Here is a 27,597-nt window from a genome sequence, read left to right on the forward strand (position 1 = left end):
GAAGAGATAAAAAATAAGTGGATAATGTAGCTCAATGATTTTTTAGCAAAATGTATTTTGTGTGTGTGTGTGTATACAAGGATGGAAAGAAAATGACCCTCAACGTTGAAAGGAGCTTTCAATATAGACAATGGACAATTAAAATTTATGATGATGTGTATTGCATCACATTTGGCTACAAAGAATTAAATTTGCAATAGACAATCAATAAAGATGACAAAACCAGAAAAATAAAATGAAATAGTGACGTAGCCGCTGATGGTAGCATGTCATTAGTAATCTTGGATTAGCCAGAGTTAGGGTGCCATTGGACTCGACTATTTTGTAACTATTATAACTAAATAAACATATCCCCTTTTTAGTTATAAAAATAAAATAAAAAAGCATTCCTGCTACCATGGGATGCATCACATGCATAATTTTTATTTTATTTTATTTTATATTTTTATTTTAACGGCCGTGAAGTTGACAAGTTGTGAATTGTAAAATTTACAACGGTGTCATTGATGCGTTCATATAATAAAATAAAAAAACTACATTTCATCTTAGTAGATTGTGAAAAAAAAAAATTATGAAATAGATGGTGTCCATGACATTACTCATACGCAGAAGGATGATTACTGAACCGTGTAAAAGAAAATTTGTATTCACACTAAACTATAATGTCTTAAGTATCCAAGAATACTCTCATGGTCTGATGCACAAAATTTTATCATTAAACACATCATGTAATCGTATTGCAACATATGGGATTTCTTGACAAAACATATTAAAGAGCACAATAGCTAGAAGAGCTTCTATACCAGTCACCGATGACAAAATGTGGTGAATCATTGCTTTTGAATTGAACAGAAACTGCGGTCATTCTTCTCATCATATTACTGCAGCAATTTGGCATTTTATCTTAGACTACTTTTAACATCCAAATTTGGCTGGTGAACGTAGTCCTCTCACCTAGAGAGAATGTAGAATCCAATCAACACTCAGCAACAAAAAAAGAATAATGTTAGGAACATAACTTTTTTCACAACTTATTAAGGTAGCAAGTTAGAGCAACATTCATATAAGCTCATCACTGGTACAAATTTTATTACGTAACCAATCATCTACACCAATAGTCAGTGAAATTTTTTTTGTGTCCCTAGATTTATTGAAACAAAAAGTATGAAGCAGCCATGTACAAACTCTGAAGTTTGAAGTCAAAAATTCCATTTACCTGGTGCAAAACATACACGAGGATTTAGGACGCATATGAGGTAAAGCAACCGCTGAAGGAACCCATCTGCACATACTTTTTGAAGGAAAAAACCTTGTGATTAGTCTTTGGGATTTCATCGACTGAAACTGTGCTTCTCATTTTTTGGGCTTTCATCTGTGCAACTCTCAGCTTGTTTAATATCTTATCCATTGATGATGATTTCTTCTTTTCTAATTTCATCTGAACCAAACTCTAGTTAGCATAGGACACAACGACAGGAACTCAATAAAACAAGACTAGAAAGAATCATACATTTTTCAAAACAGAACTTGTTGAACTTTCTATTAGTTCTCGAAAAGAATTTGGAAAAGGATGAGATTGAGCTTAAAAATGAATTCTTTAAAGTATCTTAGCATTTCTGTTGTTTCCAATAGCAAAATGTAGTTGAATTGGTGTATAAAATATAATCCTGAAAATGAATCAACCTCAAGTTTTCGCATTGCTGCTTCAGCTTTGGCCTTCTGCAAGTTTTCCCATGCAGTGATCTTGGCTTCCTCTCTTTTCAACCTGCAAGCCAATAGAATTATTGGTCCAGAACAATGAATCTCTAATACTAGAGTTGATGTCGTACAATGAGTGCTCTTACCAACGTTAATGCAGCACAATATTTTCCAAGGATTTTTGAGGGAAAATAAACTAAAACATGAAATTAGCACCAAGCCATTATAGAAAAATTCTTAGAAATTTTATTTATCAAGTATAAACTTCACATTAGAGTAAAATAGGCACGCCCATATGGACTTATTAAGACAGATAAAAACCCAATTTCTAAAATAGACTTCACTCTACAAAATTAAATTAAATACCAATAATTTAATTAGCTAATATGTTGGGGAGATCGCAAGTTGGAAAGATTTAAATTGAGGGGTTAATACTTAATATAGCATATAAGGACTTCATTCACTCCAAAAGATTAAGCCAATGAGTTTAAACTCGATTATAATATATTAACCATTCACTCTTGTTATTACTTATTAGTATGTCATATGAGATTTCAAAACTTAACTGATCACACCACTCACATGTGAGACTTCACTAAACCGGTTGACCATAAAATGTTGGTCCAATAGATTCCAAGCATTAAGGTTTTCGAAGAGAGAGAGAGAGCTACAAAGATTGGCAAATTCTTAGTAGTAGCAAGTGCAGGTACGTGATTGAAAAAGACTTTGCCATTTGTTACCAAACAGAAAGGGTGACCCCTTCACTCTGCTTGGAAAATCAGTTGTTTCTGGTCTAAACTTTTGAAATCAGCACTCAAGGAAGGAACATAGTTCAATAATTTTCAGTTGTAAGGACAAATTCAATTTAACTCCTTATAAGTCCCAACTGAAGCAGTGAAGAGAACAAGCAGACTGAAAGAGTGGTCTTTCTTCATAAACATAACCCCACAACAGAAGGATTACGTTCAACCGAAGCAATGGGTGCAACATAGGATTTAAAGAAAACATACTTTGAAATGTTCATTTCTGACTCTGCAATATTCCACGATGAAGCTTGAGCTTCCTCAGCATTTTTATTCAGGTCATCAACGTGTGGCAACCCTTTCTTATTCACATTACTAGTACGTCTTTTAGACCACCTAATAACAGTAGCTCGTTTGTCAACCTCCACATCCCTGATTTCTAATTTGGCAGAATTGTCACCTTCTGTTTCCACAATATTAGATGGCAAAGGTTGGTGAGTCGGAGAAAACGGAGACTTCCCTCTTGGGGATGAGTGGAAGCCACACTCAGGGCTCATTTGGGTTGCCATATCTCTTCGTGAAACAGCACCAGAATCCACGATTTCCTCAGTTTCATCAAGTTTCTCATCTGTACATACGATCCAACAGAGACGAGCTAACATGTAAAGAATTGAAGTAAATTAAAAATGCATCATTCAGCAGTGGAATCAATATTACTCCTTTATTTGAGTTCATTTATTTGTTGTTCTCAAGATTGTAAAATGTCATTACCTTAACCTCATGTAACTAAATTATGACATCAATTTGCAAACCGGCTCCTTAGTTCCTTTTGAGAGAAAAGGTATCTCATGCATCCGGCAAACATAACATCCCTCTTACAGTATGTGGACCCAACAACTGTAGAATCCATGGCATGTGGATCCTATAGCTATGGGCCACAGACTGTGAGAAAGATGTTTTGTATAAACGATGCATAACATAATTATTCCTTCTAGGAAGATTCCAATATTATGTCCAATATTTTTCATGATGATATCCTCCATGAAGAATATAGGGAAATAGAACAATTTTATCCCAAACCTTTTACTAATTTAGTGGGATTCCTAGATCATTCCCCTAAAATGACAGCCTAAATCTATGAATTTGTCTAAAAGATGTTCCTGTCAAGTTGATTTGGATAGCTAAGGGCAAATTTGTAATGATAAGACGATGATGGGAAAATGAGAACTTTTCCTTCATGTTGTGTGAGGCCAAATTCTATACTGGCTGATAGGTATCTGACTCTGACAAATGATTGTGTCCATAAAGCATCCCACGCACTTGATCACATGCATTGCCCCTAGCACATGACACTAAATTTCTGGTCTTTGACACTATAGCTGTTGGTGAAGTATTCAATTCACAGCGATTTCCACTTCCGCAACTGTTTGAAAAACAAATTAAACATCCTAGCCTAATATACCCCCACAGCATTTTTCAGAACAAATTTCACAACTTTCAAGCTGTTATTGATTTTCATGCGCACCCACTAAACATCACTTTATTATCAACTATTTACAACCAGCCGCCTCAACAGTTGTGAAAAAAAAAAATTGTGTCTCTAGAGAATATCTATGCAGGTTCAATTCATTCTCTAAAACATGCAGGCGAAAAAGAAAAAGAAAAAAAAGAACATCATACCTTGAGAGCTTGGCAATGAAGGCTCACTCAACAACTCTAACCATCCAGGCAAACTAGGTGATTGTTGTACCCAGTTAGTATTTTCAGATTGCATTAAATAAGATTGTTCTCCATTAGAATTACCATAATGAACAACAACACTATCAGCAGCCAATACTCCAGCTGATAAAGGAGAACCCACCATCATATTCCTCACACTGCCACCTTCAAATCCCTGCATTGCTGGTGAATAATTGGAGTAGTACACAACCCCTGGAGGCGTCACAATTGGACCACTCTTGGACTTAGGCCTTTTATGAGGCTGTGAACTTGAATGTTTAACCATACCATTTCCTGAAACAGGGCTACAAATCCACCTCTCAGCATCTTCCCACTTTGAAGGCAAAGTCTTTCCACTATTAAATGGCAACAAAAAAGAAGAAGCACTACTTGAATTCCTTCGGCTTCTATTACTTGACAATGGTACACGTTCTGAGCTCCAACCCTTTTGGCTCCCAACACTTTTATCCCGGTAACTAGGAGCTCCTGGGCTCGGCAATGATCCCAAGTTGTGGGAAGTAACTGAAACTTTCTTCATGGTGTTCTGTCCAAACGAAGCACTGGTTGTCTAGCTAAAGCCTTGAACTCACCAAACAGTGAAGCAGGTCTTTTCCTTTTAGCTCAACTTAACTCTTACTGCAAAAGAAAAACTCATTGGATAATAAGATGGTTGAAACTGGAACCTGGGCTCAGTTTTATATGCATTTGTCTCTAATACAGCTGTAGCTTTGACATAACACTTTTTGGCCTTAGTTTTGTAGGGGAAGCAATCCTAGTGTACGTAGATTTGATTGGATTTGGACCACACCATCACTCTTGAAGGTCCCAAAGTTGTACACCGCCAGATTTTGGATCAAAACATCAAATCAGAGAATCAAACGCAACGAAGTGGACGAAGTTAACATTAAAAAAAAAAAAAAAGAATGGGATTAGAAAACGTAGTTCATACAAATTATGGAATATGTTAATGCCTTTTAAGGATGTGTTATTACGGGTTTTAGCTAATAAAAAAAATAAAAAAATTTGCATGAATTAATGAAAGGAGTTGAAAATAATAAAATACTATTAAGTAGAACATGAAACTCTAAAAATTTACTTCATTTAACTTCACATTTTATAAAACTGGTCAAAAACTAATATTTTTTTTATGAACGGTCAAAAACTAATATAAAGCAATTTATGACCCAACCCAAAAATTATATATATAGAATATAGAATAAATAGCAGCAGTAGTAGGACATTAAGTAGCTACAGGTTCTGTTTTCAATCTTTGTCGAATGGATGGACAATTCATCAATGTTGTACAATAGAGATTGCAACAGATTTTCAAGAATCTCACGCCAAGACCACAAGTGGTGGGAAGTGATTAGAGAGACGTTTTTCTTTTTTCTTTTTTTTGATGCATGAAACACGTTTTTCAAGGATTACCAATTTGCAAGGGGTTCACGCACGTCATCATTTTGTGCTAAAAGGTCAGGGGTTTACACATTGGACAGTTTCATGGTCAAATAACAAACGACTGCCGGTCTGCCCCCGGTCGGCCCAATGTATTTCATGAATTTTATTAGAATTTAACAATTCCATATTCTTTATTCAATTTTTTATATTATATTATATATATATATATATTTTTTTTTGGTGTGTTTTAAATCGTTTTTATTTTTGAGATATAAAATTGTTAATTTGGTTTTATTAAAACTTTTTTTAAAATTGTTAGGAGAATTAGCTATGGATGATTATTTGGCACATTCATAATATTTTATTTTTTGGGAGAAACAAATTAAGGTTTTAATTAAGTTAAATTTCTATTGACACAAAATCTTGGAGGCTTGAATAAAGAGAAGTCCACAAAAAAATCAATTATCATACATTTGGGGGTGGGGCGGGGGTATAAGTTTATTTGAACAAGTGGGGTGTTAATAGAGCTGGAAGTGAATCAAACTATTTGTGAACAATTTTGGCTCAATTCAAGAAAATATTTGTTTTTGTTCAATAATTAAACAAATAAGCCAAGTTTAAGTTTAAGTTTAAACTCAACTATTAAAAAGTTCGGCTCAAATATAATAATGTGATTGTGAACAATTTGTAGGTATGGGTTTTTTTTTTTTTTTTTAATGTATATATAATATTATTTGTTAACATGTGTAAATGTATAAGAAACACTTATATAGACTTAAGATTGGATTATATAAGTTTAAAAAAAAAAAAAAAATTGAAACTCCCAAATTCAACCTAGTATAACCAAATGGAGGTGTTTGAGTGGGCTTTGTGGCCATAGTTTGTGTATTAGGTGAAACTAGAGTTTTTCCTGGTTTATGATTTTTTTTTTCTTTCAATTTTCATGTGCAGATGACAATTGGCTTCCATAAGGGAAAAATGGGGTAGCAACATTGTTGTCGCATGCGTTCATAGATGGTGAATCCCATCATGGGAGTTGAGATCAAATGTCCCTTTCGATTTGTTAATAAAATGAGTAGCTCCAGAAGGGCAAAACTGAGAGAGAGAGAGAGAGAGAGAGAGAGAGAGAGAGAGAGAGAGAGAGAGAGAGAGAGAGAGAGAGAGAGAGAGAGAGAGAGAGAGAGAGAGACCAAAATTTTCTAGTTGATCTTTACCCTCATCAACTCTTTTCAATCCCCCCCCCCCACTCTCTCTCTTTTTATCAAGCTACTTAGAGTTAGAGATTTCACATCCCCAACTCCATTAGCAGGTTTTTTTTTTCTTTTTCTTTTTCTTTTCATAAATACCATATGGCACATCTAGTTAGCATTAGTGCATTATCATAATATTGATCGTTGTTTTCAACCCAAACTTTTCATTTATCATTAAACGCTAATAACCTTTTTGACATTATAACTGAAAGCTCAAATAGTGTGAAACACTATAACCAATTTAGACCTCCAATTTGAAATTATGACTTAATTACTTTTACTTTAACTTAACTAAGTGTGGAACAAAAGTAAATAAGTCGTAATAAAACCGGAACACTACTGTAAGGTATAAGCAAGTACAATAAACAATAAATGTAAAGCTTAAAGAGTAGAGAAGAGAGGTGCAAACATAAGATAACACCGAGACGTGTTATTGAAGAAGAAACCGAAGTACTCGGTGAAAAACCTACTCGCGGCCCTCTAAGCCGAAATCGATCTACTAGTGAATAAAGTTGGAGTACATGAATAATAAAGAGACCTTCCAAGCCTAATCTATCCAATGTACTTGAACCCTCCAAGTTCTTGCTACCAACGGGCTTCACGGAGCCATGTCTTCACTAGTTGTTCGGATCCCGCAATTAGCTCCAAATTGCATCCGCCACTTAATGGCTTCTTCCAATGCTTCCCATATGCACCAAAATTTTTCTCAACACTCAGATTAGGTGAGATAAGAGTTTGGGCTAAGAACCTCTCAAGGATGTATAGATGGAGAGGTAGAAGTAAAGGAAAACTTTAGAAATATTGTGTAGATGATTGTGGGTATACAATCTCTAACTCTCAAGTGTCTAGGGTTTTCTTTCTCAAAAATTTCTTGAAAAAACTCTTTACAATTTCATGGGTAATGAGGGCTTATATAGTGAGAAAAGGCATACTCAAAAAGCTCTAGGTAGAGAGTTTCGCGGGTCACTCGTGATTTGGCTTGAGTCGCGAAATGACTTGTGAAATCTAGCTTGGCAAAGACTCTTCAATTTTTAGCATGTGCTTCTCATGTAGCCTTTCGCGGATTGGCACTCGCAAGCTAGTCATGAGCTAGTCACAAATTCTTCATCTTCACAAAATCTTCACCAATCTCTTACACATAGCCCTTACATTAAATCTCACAAAAATACAAGAAAATAATTGAACAGAATTACAATCAATTTGACACAGAATTAAAGCCAATATAAAAAATAGTTATAAATTGCAACTTTACAATAACAAAAGGGTAAGAACTAAGAATTAAAAAGATACATTTAAAAGGTTATGTACCATTTTGAAATATGAGAGAAAGATCAAAGACCAAAGTGATAATTTATCCTTGAACTTATAACATTTGAGTTAATCAGATAGAATGCTTTTTTTTGTTTAAGAACTTATAAAAATTAGATTCATCATTGTATTGTTAATAATTATATAATTTTTACTGCAAAATGAACTATTTATATTATCAATAAATTACAAATAATTATTTGATATATATATATATATATATTTATACAACATAGAAATTTTAATTTAGGTTAATCTAAGTGTATATATGCATGAGTTTTGAACCCTACTTCTTGTCCCCTCCCACCTTATAAGAAATTAGTACTTGTCGAGTGACCATCACGTTAATAGTGCGCGATGGTTGGTTTGATATCTTATGAACTTGTTTACAAGTATACACAATCTAATATCGATTCTATATTAGGTATATTTTTATACATGTAATCAAGCCTAAATTTGACCTTGGTTTTGTCCCATTCACTAAATAAATAAACAAAAAACATCTTTTTTTTTTTAACAAGCCCGAGCTGTTTTCATTTACCGTTCTAGTATTTTTTTTAGTGAGATCATCACGATATGGTAGTGTTTAGGCTGGTGCCAGACCCGTGACACCCTAACCAGTCGTTGTCTTTATACATCGATCATTTAAACACTGGTTCATGATCAATTGGCATAGCGAAATTGTTTGCTAGTTACCAAGGCAATTATCGTTCATCGATCGACTAGCAGTTCATAAGAGACCAGTCTGCATGTACAGCCAAAGATTTCATGTCGTTATACCTTCCTTTTTCAGTGCTTTTGGGGGTAAATAGAAGGGTTGAAAGACTTGGCAGTAGCATAATTCATAAATGGTTTTCAAGAAAAGAATGTATATATAGAGAGAGAGTTAGCTGATTGAGTCAATTTTAAAAACAGAGTCGTTTTTTTTACCAGGGAAACACTAACAGCCAATATAGGCAGCATTTGGAATTATCGATTGGAACCATTATATAAAGCCTGAAGGACCATTTGGATTAACTGTACAGAGGGCTATTGTTCTAAGCCATCCAAACTATTGCCAAGATTTTGCATTTTTGCTCATGAAACCCTACAAAAGGAATCCTGACAAGCTCACATGCATTGTAAAAGTTGGTTTTAGCCAAAAAAGAAACTTGGTTGCTTCTTGCAAATTGTCCCACGAATAAGCAAAGAACCCATTTATATTGCCACCATTATTGTTCGGTGGTCTAACTAATATATAACTCATTCACCGTGAAAAGCTTCATTGCACATGCAATGTTTTTTCGGCCAGGAGTTGAATGCCTTCGGTTCTTACTTCTCGGGCTTGAGTCTTTTACGTCCTGATCTCTCTTGTGAGAAAGAAAATTTAACCTAGATGTCCAGGACCACCATAGCCAATCTGAACTATACAACGTGGTCTTAAAAAGAAAAAGAAAAACAAAACAAAACACATGGAATTATATTGCGTATCATATATGGAAGTATCCATGCCCTATTCACGTTATCAACATGACTGTAGGGACAACAATTGTTCCTGCAAATTTTTATTTTAATTTTTGGGCAAATTATGTTGGATCTAAAATAATATTATCAACAATATTAGCAATTTAAAATAACAATTATATACAAGAACATAAAATTTACTTGAAAAACTCTTTCTCTTTGAAGGGAAAAATTTTGGGACAAACTCCGAATCAATTTTACTATTATCAAATCAAGTACAACAATTCTTGTGTATGCTTCATGGTTAAAGAAAAATCTCTCTTATTTTTCTTTGCTCTCTCACACACACACACTAATTATCTCTTTCAAAAGCAGCAAGACTTTACTCTCTCCTTTTTATTTTTTTCTCCATGCACAACTCTCTCTTGGCTGTTTTCTTTTTCTCTAAGCGGCTTCCTTTTGGCTGCTCTCTCTTCTTTTTCTTTTTTGTGCAGCTTGCTCTTTCTTTACTCTTGCATATACTTTCTTTGTGTCTTTTCAAAGACGGCAGTACTTTGCTCTCTCCTTCCTCTTGCATTCCTCCCAAGCGAAAATTCATTTTCTCTCTCTTGGTTTTACGCTTTATTTTCTCCCTCTCTTTAGGGAGGACCCTTGGGCAAAAGCCATCAAATACTTTATAGCATTGTTTATTTATAAGACTATTTTGCTATTCCCTCTTAGACTAGGAACGCATTACCTCTTTAATAAGGAATTTATTTCCTCTTGGACTATGAATACATTACCTCTTTAAAAATGAATAGACTTTCATTCCACACCAAAAAATAGTCTTTCCATCCACAACAAGGAAACCTAAATTAATTTTTCCTTCTTCAACTAGAAAACCTAATTAACTTTTCAAGTCACAGTTGGAATTTGAGGCAATTTACCAACAATCTTCACCTTGATTTAAATTCCATCAATTGTCCTCAACTATCTTCTTTCCCCTTGGGATAGCTCCTTCCTTAACCAAGTAGTTATCTTTTTCTTTTGGGATAACTCCACTTTAATCAAAGCAATCCCTTCTCTTCCATCTTAATTCACGCAAAAAGTCATCCACTAAACCAACCAAGCTCTAATACAATTGTTGGTCTTTTCTTTCACAATATTGTGCACAACTGATCTTGATAGAGCTAATCAAGTAATTCCCAATACCTGTTGATCAAGAAGGTTCCCTTTTTCATCCTTCATATTATCAAGTTTCTTCCCAAAAAGAGGAAGATGCTGATAATCAAAAGGTTGATGTGTCTAATTCAAAGTCAAATATTGCCAGCCAATAGTCCAAACATATCGCCATAAAAGAATCCAATTCAAATTATACTTGCCAAACATAAGTCAACCAATATCACTCCCTTGATTCTCTCCTCTGTGGCACATCCCTTGACTTTAGCTAATTTTCTATAATTGTAATTTGCTGTAATTATATTCTCTACAATTTAGGGAAGTTTGTCTATAATCTTTTAGTATTAATACAAAACAGGACACGCCTCATTGAGTGTGGTTTTTCAACCCAACATACACTCTATATTCTCTATTCCTTTAGATGCAATTTCTTCCCATAGAAATAATCTTTAATTTGCATCCTCCAATATCCAAAGTCTGTTCCATCAAACTTTTCAATTCCTGAAGCCTTGCTTCTTCTTTGGCCATCGCTTCTACTCTAACCTTAGCTCTAATACCGCTTGTTGGGTCCCAAATAATATTATCAATAATATTAGCAATTCAAAATAACAATCACACACAAGAATACAAAACATTTCTCTTTGAAGGGAAAAATCGCAGGACAAACTTCAAATCAATTTCATTATTATCAAATCAATTATAATAATTCTTATGTATGCCTCACGGCTAAAGAAAAATCTCCCTTATTTTTCTTTTCTCTCTCACACACACTAATTATATCTTTCAAATGTGGCAACACTTTTCTCTCTCCTTTTTATTTTCTTCTCCACGCACAGCTCTTTCTTGGCTATCTTCTTTTTCTCTAAGCGGCTCCCTTTTGGCTGCTCTCTCTTCTTTTTCTTTCTTGTGTGGCTTCCTCTTTCTTTGCTCTTGCACATATTCTCTTTGTGTCTTCTCGAAGGTGGTATGTACAGGGCTCATGTGAAGACCTGTAAGAAGAAGTTCAATGAGATTAAATATTTTGAGAATACTCCACAGTTAAGAGTTAAGATTGGTGATGATGTCAAGATGATGAAATTCTCATTGCCTAATAGTGCTTTAGAAAAGGAAGTGATAGCTGATAAAGACTATGAAGATGCTAAGGCTACATTAGATGATGATGAAGTGAAAGACCTTGGAGGTCATGAGTAGGAGGAGCAATATTCTCCACTAGAGATTGTTGAATTTCATGAGAAGAGGATTGCTGGAGAACATCGAACTGTTAGCTTCAAGAATAATTGGGCTTCTGATGAGAGGGAGCCAAGAGATTGGATTAAGGATATTCAAGATCAAATTAATTCCTTGAGAATGAAAGGTATTGACATTGATGAGGTGTTCTCAGTGCTAGTGAAGATAATAAAGAAGGTCAAGCCTTGTGTTAGCTTGACTGACATGGATCTAAACTAAAGAGTTGGATTGAAGATCTCCTTTCTCAATAGGTTGGAGGGGGAGATTGTTGTGGGTCTAGCCCAAATTTGTGGCAAGAGAGCCATGAAGCGAAAAACTCCTATTAGAAACAGGAGACCTCATGAATTTCAATTTGTGTTTGAGTAGGAGTTTGTGTGCTACAAGGATGGTGTGGCAGTAGGGTTATATATAAATAAGGTTTATTAGGTTTTATGTGCTATATAGTGAAGGAAAAAGAAAAAGGTGTTGTACAAGAGAGAGAAAAAAAAAAGCAGCCAAAAGGGAGCCGCTTAAAGAAAGAAGATACCCAAGAAAGAGAGCTGTGCGTGGAGAAGAAAATAAAAAAGGAGAAAACAAAGTGTTGTTGCCTTTGAAAGAGATAATTAGTGTGTATGAGAGCAAAGAAAAACAAGAGAGGTTTTTCTTTTGCCGTGAGGTATACACAAGAATTATTGTAATTGATTTGATAATAGTGAAATTGATTTAGAGTTTGTCCAGATGTTTTTCCCTTCAAAGAGAAAGGGTTTTTCACATAAATTTTGTGTTCTTGTATGTGATTGTTATTTTGGATTGCTAATATTGATGATAATATTATTTGGGACCCACCAAATTACAATAAACTCATTTGTGATTTGACCTGTTTTTACCTTACCTATCCGTTGTTTAAAACTTAACACTTTACCTAACAGTATTTAGCTCCGTTTGGTCTTTGTTACCCAGCTTTAACTTTTCCTTTAAAAAACAATTTTTACCACTAAAACCTAACATAACACGAATCAAAAGGTTAGAGTTTTTATTTTTGAAAGAGCTTGAAGTAGGAAGTTGAATTTACTGTTTGGAAGATCTCCTTGCCATAGTAGAAAATGGCATAATGACCCAAGTTGATATCTCCAATGTAACCAAGTTTTTTGAGTTATGAGATTGCTCCACAAAACAAAATAAAAATAAGTATCGTTCAATACAGAAGGTTGTTTTTATCCTTATTTTGGTGCTTTGTTTTTTTAAATTCTTGTAATTCTTGTATTCCTTAAGAACAAATTTGATCTTAGTGGTTTTCTGCCTTTCACCTAAAATTAAAGACCTTGAGAAGTCCTTGCATTACAAAATCACAACCTAGGAACAAAAAATAACAACTACAACTAGAAAACAGGTTACATAACTTAGATTGATTCTCTGCCTCAGTTACAGCTAAGAGCTATAGTAGGGTAAATAGGACTTGCAAAATAAAACCTTCAATCTCAATTCTCAACTCTTATATTGGCTGTAGAGTAGGATTTGAGTTTGAGAGAGAGAGAGAGAGAGAGAGAGAGAGAGAGAGGATGAAGCATATAAAAATTGATACCCAGCTCTATCTATTTAGTTTCTTTACAAATTCCCTATTTGATCTTGTTTCTTTTTATATTTTTTATATTTTTGGAGGAGAGAGGTATAAAATATAAGCAAAAAATCTTATTTACCCATATTTTTAATAGAGGTGGGTAACGGAGACCAAACGAAGCTAAACACAAATGAGCAAAGTATTAAGTTTTAAACCACGGGTAAGTAAAGAGAAAACAAGCTAAACTACAGATGAGTTTACTGTAATTTGCTCTTAATTTTTAGTAAATTACATTAATGAAAATGTTAAAAACATGTTCCTATTTTCAAAAAGAGATTATATTTTGTAAGGACATAGTGTAAAACCCATGTTTTAAACTCCCAATTCTAATATATTACATCATCTTATCATATATTTAAGAATAAGTATAACCACACTCAATCAATTCTAATATCCATATATAAATCTAATCAAATTGAGAGTTTATTCAGATGTTATTAGGAGTGGTAGGATGTATTGAATATTAAGTAAAATGCTGATGTGGCAATCTTTTATTGGATGGTGTAAAACATGAGTTTTATACCTCCATCCTTACTGAATTTTGACTCTTTCAGATTTGATTCTTTATTACTTAGGTTTTACTTTTCTTGATTTTCTTTACCAGTAGTAATAGCATGATTTAAGATTGTTTTGGACGAGATTTAACTTGAAAAATGTGTATTTTTTCCCATAAAAAAAAATATATATATATATATATATTTATATATATATATATGTAATTCATTTTGTTATTAAAAAATCTGTCTCAATTATACCTATACCTATGTGTTTTAAATGTTTTTATACCCTTATAGGGTCTAGTTAATGTATATCTTTAAGGCATCTACCAATTTTAGGAATTTTTTTATGAAAATTTTAAAAAGTTATCAAAAAAGTTAGTCACTTTTTTTTATCTTTTTCATTTTCTTATAAAAAAAGTTTTAAAAAATTGTTTATTAGTGAATACCAAAAAGGCATATGTTAGTAAAAGCATACAAACAGATTTCATCAAATAAACAAATTATTTCATCAAATTTATTATGAATCTCATACACAAACAGATTTATTAACCACAAATCTCAAATACCAATCTACAATAATAATTATAATGAAAGCAGTAAAAGCACACACAAATTTGGTAACAAAATGGCGAACTAATAAGGAATATTTTCAATAGAAAAACCACATGGGAAACCAATTTTTTTATGGAGTTTTTTTTTTTTTTGGAAAGAATTTTTGTATGGAGTTCGTATACCCCTAACCTTGCCAAACATTTTTATTCTAACTTAAAATTTAGCATTATTACACGATGATGTCTACAAATATTTAATTCTTAATAGTTTGGACTTGGATTTTGGATTGAAACTCTCTCTCTCTCTCTCTCTATATATATATATATATATATATATATTATAGATGTGGTAGATTTCTCTTTATCATTAAGTCAATACATCAATCAATTTTTTGTTTAAGCGAGGTTCGAACCTCATATATTTTATTTGATGACAAATTTTTTTTTGACAATTGAGACTAAAACTCTGTACTTTAAGGTCAAGTGTATAAATTTTCAAAGTACAATAAAAATCAAAATAAAAAGGAATGAACATTCTTTCTTCTAATAAAGAAAGTGAAATGAGTTATTCACTCCCTCACTTAGTTCTTTATTATGGCTCAATGACCATTTAGTAATATTATCCCCACCATCTTCCCCCTTCCTCAATGCAAAGGGAGGAAGTTTGATTTGAGAATATTGTTTGTTAACAGGTCACAAAAAGAGTCGGGTGATTTTCTAATGGGTCATGGGTTTTTAAATGAGTCAATGGTGATTTTTAATCTTATTGATGTTATTACATTTAAAATTCGTCACATTGTTATTTTGTTAGCCATGTAAGCACTGAGTTTAACAATTTTTTACAAAATAATTGTACTCATGTTTCTAACTTAAAAAACTGATAGCACCGCTTTAAATGATAATGATTTTGATTTTAATATAAAGTTCACCATCATAATAACCTCCCCCAATCGAGTAGGTGTTAGTTTTGCTTCATAAATAAAATAAAATATATATTTAAAATCCGAAATATCTAGTATTTTGTGTGATGAGTGAATGTGGATGTTGCTTCTTGTGGTGTTCCAATTAGAGTGTATGGCGATTACCCAAAAAAAAAAAAAAGAGTGTATGGCAGCCAGCAGCTTGGAAAATATATGATCGATACAGTTGGGCCTTTCCCAAGGTTATATATCAAGCTGCATGCCCAGGCCCAAATAATGGATTTCAGGGAGGAGGACCACACACGTGTATTATAAATAGGCCATCTGTATTTGGTGGAGGAAAACTCCAATTCATGGAGTCGTCGTGCTGAGTAGCAAAATTAAAATATCTTCAAACATTTAATCCAAAAAAAAAAAAATCTTCAAACAAGTCAAGGCTGACAATAATGCTGTACTCCAATACATGATACAACATTTTATTATATAATGATGATGTGATAAGTTGTAATTAATTATCATATTCATTATTAATACTAGCAATTTCACGTCAATTCAATTGTTATTGAATATCCTCCTAAAAAAAACTGTTATTGAATAGAGTTATAAAAAAAAAAAAAAAAAACTGTTATTGAATAGAAGACTGAGAAAGACTTTATTTTTAAATAAAAATATTATTTTAATTCTTAAGGATGATATAAAAGTTATTTTTTAAACTTTAACTATCTCTTTTTCTTTTCTTTTCTTTTTTTCTCTCAAACTATTGAAAGTAGTAGATTTTATATCATTCAACTTAAAAAAAAATTATTTTTTCTTAAATTATTAAAAAAAAAATTTCTTTAAATTTCAAAAAATCTATTACACAATGTGCATGACCAATAATTTCATGCTACTCCATAAAAAAAAAAAACTCATGCCACTTGTTAATTAATATCATGCTTTTTTTTTTTTTTAAGAAAGTAATGTACAGCCAGATATATTTGATTCTTTAATATTAAAATAAGAGTCAATTTTTTTAAAGAAATATTAGTGTCACTTAATTATACATATAAGATAATAATTACAGAGAATAATATAATGCTTTCAATTGTTTTTAGATAGGTATTAAAATTAAAAAAAAAATTTAGGAATGAAAAAAAAATTATAACAATAGATTATAAAATTATTTTGTAACTAATTTATATGATAAAGACCACTTTTTAAATTATATTTTAGCGAAAATACAATTTTCGTAGCAGTTAATTAGATGTCTATTCTTTTCAACTTGCAATCAATTTGGTCCATATCGTCAAATCATAGTTTTTCCTACACTTTCTTGAAAACCAAACACAAATCAAATTCACTAATCTCCAACTCTAGTAGACACACATATCAACTAGCAACTAAGACAATCTAGATTTGGACCCATACTGATTGCAAATTAAAAATAACATGGGTTAAAGTGACTGTAAGTTGAAAGTAGCATAAACTAAATTAATTATTACCAAAATATAAGGGCTAAATTGGTAATGACCCTAAAATATAGGGACTAAAAAAAAGTTAGCATTGAAAACCACTATTTTTCATTGCTTGACTTTAGCAATGCCTCCACACAAATCTTGGAATCACTTTCTACGATAACATTAAAAAAAAAAAAAAAAACTTTTAACTACTGTCCTCCAAGTCCGAAAATGGTTGTAAGAGTATTTTTATCATTATCTCATTTGTAGGTACTCTTACGTTACTTAATATATATTTTAATTTATTTTGCTAAAGGCCAATTTTTTTAATCAAAATTTTAAAAGACCCCTGAAATTTAGAGAAAATATTTACATTGTTTTAAAGTTGTGCTCTGAACTCTCACCTATGAATGAGCTCTATGCATTAATCCTTCCACTAGGCTCGCCCCTGAGCTTGGAGCATTACAAATTCGGTAAGGTAGGCCGAAGTGTTGGGTCTTTGACCTTTGCAACTACCAAATGGCACGGATGGGATTTCTATAAGGATTTTACTAATGTGTTATTTTAACTGTATACTATTTTTTATAAAATTTTATCAAAAATTGGAAAAATTGTCAAATTTATTTCAACTATTAATAAATTTTTTTTTAAAAATAGTATATTATTAGGTCGCCTTCAAACACACGTTAAATAGACCCTTACTATAATACGACCAAATTAGGCCCCACAAACAGCCAATGACATTACCACCACTACCAACGCTACCCTTAAAAAACATGAATTATATACCATTTGTTTTTAGTGAAAAAACAAAGGCTGTTACTCAATCAGTTTCCATTTAGTCTGAGATAGAGTATTATTTTTTTCTCAGAAAACAACAGCCACCACAGAAACGATCATCGTCTTGTCTTGCCAATTTTTTTTTTTTTCCCTCTTGGAGAATATGCAGTACTGAGGTGAGAGAGTGAAAGCAGGGTTCACCAAGGCACTGCCACATGGCATTGAAATATCCACGATTGGTGCTCAGTGCACCACAATTGTTGTCCTTAATATTTAGTGGAAATTTACATATATTTTATGTATCCTCCAAAGGATTGGATTGGATTGGATTGAATGGACCACGTGCACCTAAACACACACAGTTAGACGCACACACAATTACACGTACACACTGACACAGTGGCACAATACACGCACTCTTTCTCTCTCTCTCTCTCTCTCTGTCTATTTCTTTTTATGAGCCGGAAAAACTTGGTTTAACCACAAGCTGAACAAGTCTTTCAGTTCCCAAGAGAACAATTAATGGCTTCCGCTGTCCTTTGCAACTCAATCAACTCGAGCTCCACCTTAGTTTTCTCAAGAACCCACCTCCCAGTTCTCGTTTCCAAAGACTTCCCAGTAGAATTCCCACCTTATGTACACTTTAACCCCCACTTCAAAACCAGAACAAGCAGGCACCAGAGGAAGCTGGTGCAAGTCAAAGCCCAAGTGGCAGAGGCCCCAACTGTGTCACCACCAACGCTAAGTGATGTGGAGCCACGAAAGAAGATTCGGTTACTTGTGGCTGGAGGTGGGATTGGTGGGCTGGTTTTTGCTTTGGCTGCAAAGAAGAAGGGGTTTGAGGTGGTGGTGTTTGAGAAGGATTTGAGTGCTATAAGAGGGGAGGGACAGTATAGGGGTCCAATTCAGATACAGAGTAATGCTTTGGCTGCTTTGGAAGCTATTGATTTGGATGTTGCTGAGGAGGTTATGAACACTGGGTGCATTACTGGGGATAGGATTAATGGCCTTGTTGATGGGATTTCTGGTACTTGGTAAGTTGTTCAAAATTATTTTGCTTTTTATGAGTTGGCTCTTCTACTTTATGGTGTGCTCGAAGTTTGTATTCTTTTTATCAGTGTCAAAAGAATTTAGGGGAGGAGTTGCCAATTAATGATCCACAAGACTCTTAACAACAAATTAGTTACAATTATTACTCTTCAAAAAAAGAAAAAGAAAAAAAGAATTAACCTTGTTAGCCATTTGTGGGTTCCAGTAGAAGTTGCCAATTAATGAACCACATGACTCAACACGCACAACTCACAATCATATGACTCAATCCAATCAAATCCACGTACTATAAGTATCTTCACAGAACTGATGCAGTGAATAGTGATGTTGTAGTCTGCACTTGTGGTTTCAAGTGATGGTGAACCAAATTACAGATATTGTGATTTGAATACATTCTTCATGAGCATTTTGTGGTAAATTCCTGGTGTAGTCTGTATGATGCCATTATCTGTTAACACAGTTATTCTTACAAATTTAATTAATGAAGCAATGGAAACTGAAGTTCATCCCACAGATCAGTATGCTGCAATTGCTTCAGTTTGTACGGAAAGGCCTGTCATGGATAATTGAATCTCTGCTACTATACTGCAGCAAACTAGCATTCTGTGAGTCCTAATGTTATTTAATTGCCAACAATTACTACCAGTCTACCATGGATTTTTTTGTCCATAATGGTGAATTTGAAAGCCAGTAATTTATGTTGACAATGGCATAGCTTTGTGTTCCAGGAAGACCGAAATTAGAGCTTTCCCCTATACATCTTAAAATTCTTTCACCCATATCTAAGAGAGTGAAAAGAAAACATAATTCATCTAAGAGGAGTGGCAGCCATGATTGGATGAGTTAGTTGAACCAAATTAAGGAAATTACATGGCTACAAAATGATCCTTTCATCTGCAAATATGAATGTAAGGTAGCAGCAGAGTGATTCAGGCTAAGGGAGGTCTATCCAAGATAGATATCTAAAGTGGTTCTCTTTTTTTTTCATTTTTTTTTTCAGCTTCTTTTATCCCAATACCGCGTCTAGTTCTAGTAAGGCAGCGTCAGTGCTTTATCCATTTTACTATTTTAAAGCTTAATTTTTCTTTTGTTTTGATATTTCTTCAGACAATCTTACCTAGTTCAGAGACATATTTGCATGCTTCAACCAGATTCTGGCTTTTATTCCAAGAAGTTTTACAATAAAAGGCCTAGAATTGCAAAGCATATGTATGATGAGAGAAGGATAAAACTAAACTGTTATTTAAACAAAAGAGATGAGGCAGATTGGTGATTAGTTCCATAATGCTTCAGAAGTAGAAATGTTCCTTTTTAACATAATTTCTTGTCTTATTTTGGATTGTAGTAGTTTTTACGGTACCTATTGCTAGAAACTTCTAACTATAAGCATCTAGTCACATATATTGATATGTAGTTGATTATCAGGTACGTCAAGTTTGACACATTCACTCCTGCAGCAGAACGAGGGCTTCCTGTCACAAGAGTTATAAGCAGAATGGCCTTGCAACAAATTCTTGCTCGTGCAGTCGGGGAAGATGTCATTATAAATGGCAGTAATGTCACTAATTTCGAGGATAATGGAGATAAGGTAATAAACATAGTATGAGCTGTTAACTTGTTGAAGTTTGTCCTTCCATTATCACCAAGGAATGTGTTGAATAGAAAGTTCTTTTCCACTTGTTTTGTTTCTTTCTTTATGGAATATGCATCTAATTAATTGATGTGCTCTACATGATAGTGTTTCATATATATCTTAGAATTTTGACATTTTATTCTTTTTTCTTTTTAAAATCCAAATTTAGGTTACTGTGATGCTTGAGGATGGACAAAGTTATGAAGGTGACCTTCTGGTTGGAGCTGATGGTATATGGTCAAAGGTATTTTTTAATGCCCTGTATATAAAGAGATGCCTATTTTTAATACATTTTTATTTGTAATTCACTTTCTCTTTCTTTGATATATAGTTTTTGTTTACATATAACAATATGAAAAAGCGTATTAGTGTGCATGAGGGGATTAGGATACGTGTTAATGATTTATGGTAAGATAACTTAGCTCAAATTTGATCTTACCAAGTAGCCATGGCAGCCTGGTCCATGAAATTTTCTCCTCATTATTTCAGAAGTCCTGACAAACATCATCTTCCAACAGGCTGAATGAAGTGTTTTTTTTTTTGGATGAGTGAGACACATATGATATGTTCTAACATTTTTAGGATGTCTTATGATCTAACAGGTGTAATTTCTAATATTAGATATGGTTTTCTTTTCAATAGGTGAGAAAGAACTTATTTGGACCAAAGGAAGCTGTTTACTCGGGCTACACTTGTTATACTGGTATTGCAGATTTTGTGCCTGCTGACATTGAAACTGTTGGGTATGTTTCATTCCACTTGAGTTACATGTTTGCTTTGCATCTTCATTGCCTTACACCATAGGCTACTAACAAGCATTTGGATCATTGTCATTCTTTTTTCATATAATTCTATATCAAGTATAAAGGCTTATATTTATACTTCTCTTCTGAAGGTATCGAGTATTTTTGGGACACAAACAATACTTCGTTTCTTCAGATGTGGGTGCAGGAAAGATGCAGTGGTATGCATTTCACAAGGAAGCACCCGGTGGTGTTGATAGTCCTTGTGGTACTCACTCTTCAGATCTTAAGCTTTTCAAACTACCAAGCAGTAGAAGTGAAAATAATGCCAGGATAAAAGAACAATATCTGTTTTTGTGAATGTGTGTCTGTTTGTGAATAGGGAATTCATGCATCTATATGAACAGACTTTGGTGATCGTGCCAAAAAAGAAAATGGACACAATTAAAACAGAGTTTGCAGGAAATACACAAAGTAATAATAGATTGTTAAGTGTTAGTCAAGTTGGTTTTCATTCTCATATCTTCAGTCTGGATGGCGGAGAAGATTTTGTTGTTTCAAATTAATGTCACAATCTCTTACGTTGGGATCACAAGATGGGTGAAAGAAAAAGGATTTTCAGTTTAAGCACTAGATTTTTTCAATTTTGCGTAGGGTGTGGAAAAAATTGTACAAATTATGGTTTATATAGGTGCACAATAGGGTTAAAAGATGCAGCACAAAACCTATTTCAAAAGGCAATGGGAAAACTAATCATGTGATCTCACTTGAGGTAGTGACAAAAGAAATCTCAAATTCGTTATACTTTTACTTAGCAAAACCAAAATTTTCTCAATCTGTAGCAAGTTGACTTCAGAATTGCAATAGAAGTTTACTGGCCTACCTGTGGTGGGCATTTGGGAAAGTCGGGCCGATCGGGTGGCTTTACCTTTTGCTGGAATAAGAATATTTTTTGCTTAAGTAAAGTTTTCCAGTCTTCATTTCTTCAAGGCAGCTCCAAGACAACTCATAACAAACTTTTACAGGAATCAATTACACCCAATCATGAAATCTGATCACAATCATTGTCATGGAATTGGCCAACACTCAAATCCTAATCAGAGTTGCCAAAATTTCAATGAGAGACACATGTAGGTTTAGTATATCTTCCTTATAGCATGAACTATATGAAGGAAAGGTTCAAGTTTCATCTTAAGCGTCATTAAATTATTTTTTTTTTGGGGTTAAACTCAAAAGATAATACATATCTGAGAATTCTGTCCCTAACAATAGAATGTGTGTAGACATTTTTGCTGTGACCAGAGAGTTGGGGGAAAAATTGGATGGTGTTATTTCGGTTATTTTTACTTATTATTTACAGATTTAGAAAAAAAAAAAAATGTTTACTTATCATTTGTTATTGTTTTCCTTTTTACAGGTAAAAAGGAAAGGTTGCTTAAAATATTTGGGGGCTGGTGTGATAATGTAATAGATCTGATACTTGCCACAGATGAAGATGCAATTCTTCGACGTGACATATATGATCGTATACCAATTTTAACTTGGGGAAAGGGTCGTGTGACCTTGCTTGGGGATTCTGTCCATGCTATGCAGCCAAATATGGGTCAAGGGGGATGCATGGCCATTGAGGTATGCCTTGCTTTGTTTTGGTTTGATACACTTTATCCCATTTCAAGTTAATGATCATCATGGTTTACAGTTTTATCAATCCTCATCAACTCGAGATATGCGTTGCCCAAATCTTGGGATGCGATAAGCAATTTCTTCTTCTTCTTCTTCCGTGTTTTCATTTTCCGAAACTTCTGCAGAAACTTTTTTTTATAGGTCTCTTCATTGTAGACTACAGAAATAAACAATGTTTATCTCAGCTTTTCATTAGATGGTCAAAAGGATTTGGGTCTACGAATTCAGCAAATCCCAATTCAAGAATGAGGTCAAGTGTGTTTGAACCATTTATGTCATCATGACAGGATGGTTATCAACTTGCAGTGGAGCTTGATAAAGCATGGAAAGAAAGTAGTGAATCAGGAACTCCTATTGATGTTGTTACTTCTCTTAAGAGGTAATATGCAGTTTACTATTCCAAAGAAAGTTTAATTTTAAGGTTAAAACTGCATAGTTACCTAATATTTGTATAACTGTGAAACATTATAAAAGAAAATTAAGGGGAAAAACATATATAAGAAAGAAGATGGGTGGAACATTTTAAAAAAAAAATTGAATGAATGACCCCAGGGGGTGAGGGGAAGAGTTGAACCAGTGATCTCCATTTCATGAGGTGTGGTCCTCAGTCAGTATGGTGACCTTTGGGGTTAAACCTTTAAAAGTTGGAAATAGCACTGTTGTGATGAGTTGCATTGATAAATCACATTTTGCATAATTCTCAATTGTAAAGTTTGGCTCGCTTGGAGTTTGATAGACCACAATTATATGAAGAATTAATCACTGACTCACTTTGATAACACATGCCCTTTCTGTTTGGTCCCCCAGATATGAGAATGCTAGAAGACTACGTGTTGCAATTATTCATGGAATGGCAAGAATGGCTGCGCTTATGGCTTCAACTTACAAGCCTTACTTGGGCATAGGACTTGGCCCGTTGTCGGTAGGATTATTCATAAATGCACAACATAATCAATAAAATCAGCCTGGCCAGTATGTTGCATGGATATTGATAATGCCTTTGCAACCTCACAGTTTTTGACGAAGTTTAGGATACCACATCCAGGGAGAGTTGGAGGGAGAGTTTTTATTGACCTGGCAATGCCCTTGATGCTAAGTTGGGTTCTTGGTGGTAACAGGTAAGATCTTAAGAACACTTTTTTTAGTGTGCTCGAGCTGTTATCTTGATTTCCTTTGTGGTAACATGACCGGTTATGAAACAATCATTGATTTCCATGTGTTAAAGCTATTTTTCTACATGGAAGCTTCTGAAGTTTAGATGTCCCATAAAATGTTTTAGTCAGGATTTTAGATTTTCTTCAATGTTTTAGAAATTTTATGTGCATTCTGAATAGCTTATGAACAAACTTCTTCCAGTTTTAAGCTTTCATGCTTCTATGCATTTATACATCATTCATTAGAAATCTGGGCCAATGGTAAGTGCAAGAACCAGTAACCATAATAAGGGCCGAAATAAGGTTTATTTCATGATTTTCTTAGTGAAGGAAAGGCGATTTTCGGTGTCAATGTTTTATATTGGCAATGAACCATATTTTTCTTTGCAGCTCAAAACTTGAAGGAAGGTCGCTATCCTGCAGACTCTCAGACAAAGTATGTTGGTCAAGTAATATTAATTTTGTATTCAACTACACAAAAAAGTGTAGCCTATTTCATTTTGTGATAAAAAGCAGCATTGGTATCTATTCTGATCTAAATGCTGATATGTGATTTATTATCTGTGAAGGCAAATGACCAGTTACGCCAATGGTTTGAAGATGATGATGCATTGGAGCGTGCCACTAATGGAGAGTATGTCCATGAACCAATATGTTTTTGAATGTCATGTCTTGGCATATCTTAGTTGATGTATGCGCGCCGCTATCATTGTTGTCTGTCTTTTTTGTAGGTGGTTTTTGTTGCCATGTGGAAATGAAACAGGCATTTCACAACCTATTTGTTTAAGCAGAGATGAGAACAATCCCTGCATTATTGGGTATGAAATTTTGGATGAGACCTACTTATTTATAGTTTGATAAAGCCTGATTTTCTGATTTATCATATACGAATCCTAATATTTGAGCAACTATTCTATATCTTAAATTAAAATAGGGATCATTATCCCATTATTTGACAATCCTACCCAATGCACCAATTTTCTATTGTTCTGTTCACAACTACCTTCTATCACCCATATTTACTAATAATTTTTCTCATGAAAAATAACTTTTTTCTTATGATTTATTTCAATTGCAGGAGCATAGTACACAAGGACCTCCCAGGGATGTCAATAGCAATACCTTTGCCACAGGTGACATAGCTAGTTGCTTTCTTAGCTTCTTTATTTGATTAGCTGGAACAACCTCACTTTCTCTGCCTTTGGTGTTCAAGTTTAAATAACCAGTGTTTTATTATATTAGGTTTCTGAAATGCATGCACGTATTAGTTATAAGGATGGTGCCTTCTTCTTGACTGACTTGCGAAGTGAACATGGTACCTGGATCACAGAGTAAGTAATGGAAAGCAGGGCAGTTTCGTTTTTGTCATTCTGATTATACAATCTTCCTTTTGCTAATTTTATTCTCTTACCTGTGCAGTATTGAAGAGAGACGGTATCGGATACCTCAAAATTTTCCTACTCGTTTCCATCCATCAGATGTTATTGAGATTGGTTCTGATAAGAAGGTGTGGATTATCCCTACAGTCAATCTTACTGCATGAATTCTAATGAATATCATATCATGTCTGTTGAATTTGGATTAGGTGCATGCTGGCTGACTGAGCATGCTTAGCTTTGGAAACAAAATATGCTTACATAATTGACAGATACCAATGAAGTTCTATTTTTTGGGTGGGTTGGATTTTGAGGGGGAAGGGAAGGAAGCACGTCTTAATTTTACTTCAAAGAGTTAGAGGTTTTATTCTGTATGCATATATTTCATTGCTTATGCAATCTTTTTAAAGTATCAAAATTAGGTAAAGACAAACCTGGTCCTGGGGGATACTGCTTGCCAGAGGTAATGACAATCAATTCCTGCTTTTGGAGGAAAAAATTGTAGGGATGGCCTTCGTGTTTGTCTTGTTCAACCGGTGAACAGTCATTATTTAGTCCTATCACCACTTTTATGCATTTTCTCTGAGCTAACATAACTGTTTTGAATTGGTCCATCTTTGTAGAAACCGCAAACATATTTAATTAGTGAATAGCATGTTTTGGGTTACGTTATCATCTTTGAGAACCATAAGAAGTGTAATGTCAAGTTTTCTTGTTATTATTCTTCATGACTGTATCCCTCTTAATTTATTTCTATATCAAATATGTAGTGAAAGTGAATTCCAACTCGTAAATTACGTAGTTTCTAAATTTGCCACTTTGATGTTCTTCATTAAAATAAAAAAAAATAAAAAGATTTTTTGTTTCTAATGATTTTAAGTTTCTCTGCTAGTTAGCCAGCCTGCAATATAATTGTTATAAGGCATGTCTTTTCTTCGGTTATTATTGTGTTGTTTACATTCTAAGCATCCAAGAAACGTGCAGGCAAGATTTCGAGTTAAGGTATTGAGGACTTCTCCAAAGGATGCAGCAGTGGATAGTGGAATCCCCCAGACCGTGTGAAAAATCTTTTTTAGTTTCATTTTCTTTAGTATACACAGGAGTTGTACAGCATTTATTCCGAGTGGTAAAGCAATGTAAATCTGCCCCATTTTGCTGAGTAATAATAAGGATAACTTATACAAGAAATATTATATTTCTACCTCTTCTTTGTGTCAGTCAAAGACTCAAAGCTTGAACATGTTTTGCAACTTATGTCAAATGCAACAGCGAGTTCCACTCCCCCCCTTATTTTTGGCCCTTCTAACCTTCATAAATTTTATGATATATTCACTTTGAATCCAGGTTTTATTTCCTATATAAACTTCCAACTTATAATTGAGTTCACTTGTTCGTAATATATGGGCTTTTCATTTTACCCTCACCTGTTCGTAATATATGGGCCAAGAAATGTAGAGAACACAAACAAGCCAGACATAATGATGTCCGAAATTTTAAGGTGTAACATGTGTAGGTTTGGGTGGGTTTAGGGTGGGCATAATTGGGTTGGGTATATAAAACTTATTTGTCCATTAAAATCTATTTAACTAATTGTTACTAACTCAAACCCAACCCAACCCAATTATTATGGGTAAACATCAACCCACCCAATTATCAAAATTACCAAAATGCCCCTAAAATGTGAATGACCAAAATATCCATGAAACCTACAAAATGACCAAAATACCCTAGAAACCCAAATAAATGACCAAAATACCCCCAAAACTTAAAAATTACCAAAATACCTCCAAAACCCAAAAAATTACCAAAATATCCCTAAAATCTAAAAAATACAAAATAAACAAAATAACCCTAAAACCCAAAAAATGACCAAAATACTCTTGAAACCTAAAATTACCAAAATGCCCCCAAAACTCAAAAAATGACCAAAATACCCCAAAACCTTAAAATCACCAAAATACCTCCCAAAACCAAAAAAATGACCAAAATATCTCTGAAACCAAAACCCAAAAAATGACCAAAATAGCTCAAAAACCCCAAAAATAACCAAAATACCACTAAAATCTAAAAATGACCAAAATACTCCCAAAACATAAAAAATAACCAAAATACTCCTGAAACTCAAAAAATGACCAAAATACCCCTGAAATTTAAAAATGAACAAAATACCCCTTAAACCCAAAAAATGTCCAAAATACCTTTGAAACCTAAAAAATGGTAAAATAACCTC

The 27,597-nt window shown here is 33.7% G+C and overlaps 2 protein-coding genes across 4 annotated transcripts; one reads left to right on the forward strand and one right to left on the reverse strand.

Annotated features, from left to right (window-relative positions):
- Positions 1-621: 621 nt before the first annotated feature.
- On the reverse strand, positions 622-4,834 carry LOC142623676 (uncharacterized). 2 transcript variants are annotated; one of them, XM_075797118.1, is made up of 5 exons: positions 4,122-4,834; positions 2,709-3,096; positions 1,684-1,765; positions 1,217-1,438; positions 622-954 (listed from the first exon to the last, which is right to left on the reverse strand). In XM_075797118.1, the coding sequence occupies exons 1-4, from the start codon at positions 4,696-4,698 to the stop codon at positions 1,241-1,243; spliced, it is 1,245 nt and encodes a 414-aa protein (XP_075653233.1). In that variant the 5' UTR covers positions 4,699-4,834; the 3' UTR covers positions 622-954; positions 1,217-1,240. The 2 variants fall into 2 exon arrangements, with proteins under 2 accessions (XP_075653233.1, XP_075653234.1); XM_075797119.1 differs by having other exon boundaries at positions 2,709-3,069; positions 4,122-4,833.
- Positions 4,835-18,115: 13,281 nt separating this feature from the next.
- On the forward strand, positions 18,116-26,568 carry LOC142624425 (zeaxanthin epoxidase, chloroplastic). Of its 2 annotated transcripts, none has more exons than XM_075797989.1 (16): positions 18,116-18,762; positions 20,204-20,366; positions 20,581-20,655; positions 21,054-21,154; positions 21,307-21,422; positions 22,572-22,783; positions 23,125-23,216; positions 23,645-23,759; positions 23,852-23,955; positions 24,382-24,427; positions 24,561-24,625; positions 24,723-24,809; positions 25,070-25,124; positions 25,234-25,322; positions 25,411-25,498; positions 26,352-26,568. In XM_075797989.1, exons 1-16 carry the CDS (start codon positions 18,251-18,253, stop codon positions 26,427-26,429), a joined length of 1,998 nt encoding a protein of 665 aa, XP_075654104.1. In that variant the 5' UTR covers positions 18,116-18,250; the 3' UTR covers positions 26,430-26,568. The 2 variants fall into 2 exon arrangements, with proteins under 2 accessions (XP_075654104.1, XP_075654105.1); XM_075797990.1 differs by having other exon boundaries at positions 18,146-18,762; positions 25,790-26,380.
- The last annotated feature ends 1,029 nt before the right edge of the window (positions 26,569-27,597 follow it).

The sequence above is a fragment of the Castanea sativa genome, chromosome 2 (assembly GCF_040712315.1).
Source record: "Castanea sativa cultivar Marrone di Chiusa Pesio chromosome 2, ASM4071231v1".
Lineage (NCBI taxonomy): Eukaryota > Viridiplantae > Streptophyta > Magnoliopsida > Fagales > Fagaceae > Castanea > Castanea sativa.

Excerpts from the sequence above, each read along its gene's own strand:
- LOC142623676 (XM_075797118.1), bottom strand. The coding sequence starts at position 4,698 with ATGAAGAAAGTTTCAGTTACTTCCCACAACTTGGGATCATTGCCGAGC. Across the intron at positions 1,766-2,708 it reads TCAGAAATGAACATTTCAAA|GTTGAAAAGAGAGGAAGCCA; the intron begins GTATGTTTTCTT and ends ATTGGCTTGCAG. Across the intron at positions 1,439-1,683 it reads CAGCAATGCGAAAACTTGAG|ATGAAATTAGAAAAGAAGAA; the intron begins GTTGATTCATTT and ends AGTTTGGTTCAG.
- LOC142624425 (XM_075797989.1), top strand. The coding sequence starts at position 18,251 with ATGGCTTCCGCTGTCCTTTGCAACTCAATCAACTCGAGCTCCACCTTA. Across the intron at positions 20,367-20,580 it reads TCGAGGATAATGGAGATAAG|GTTACTGTGATGCTTGAGGA; the intron begins GTAATAAACATA and ends ATCCAAATTTAG. Across the intron at positions 23,217-23,644 it reads GTTGTTACTTCTCTTAAGAG|ATATGAGAATGCTAGAAGAC; the intron begins GTAATATGCAGT and ends TTGGTCCCCCAG.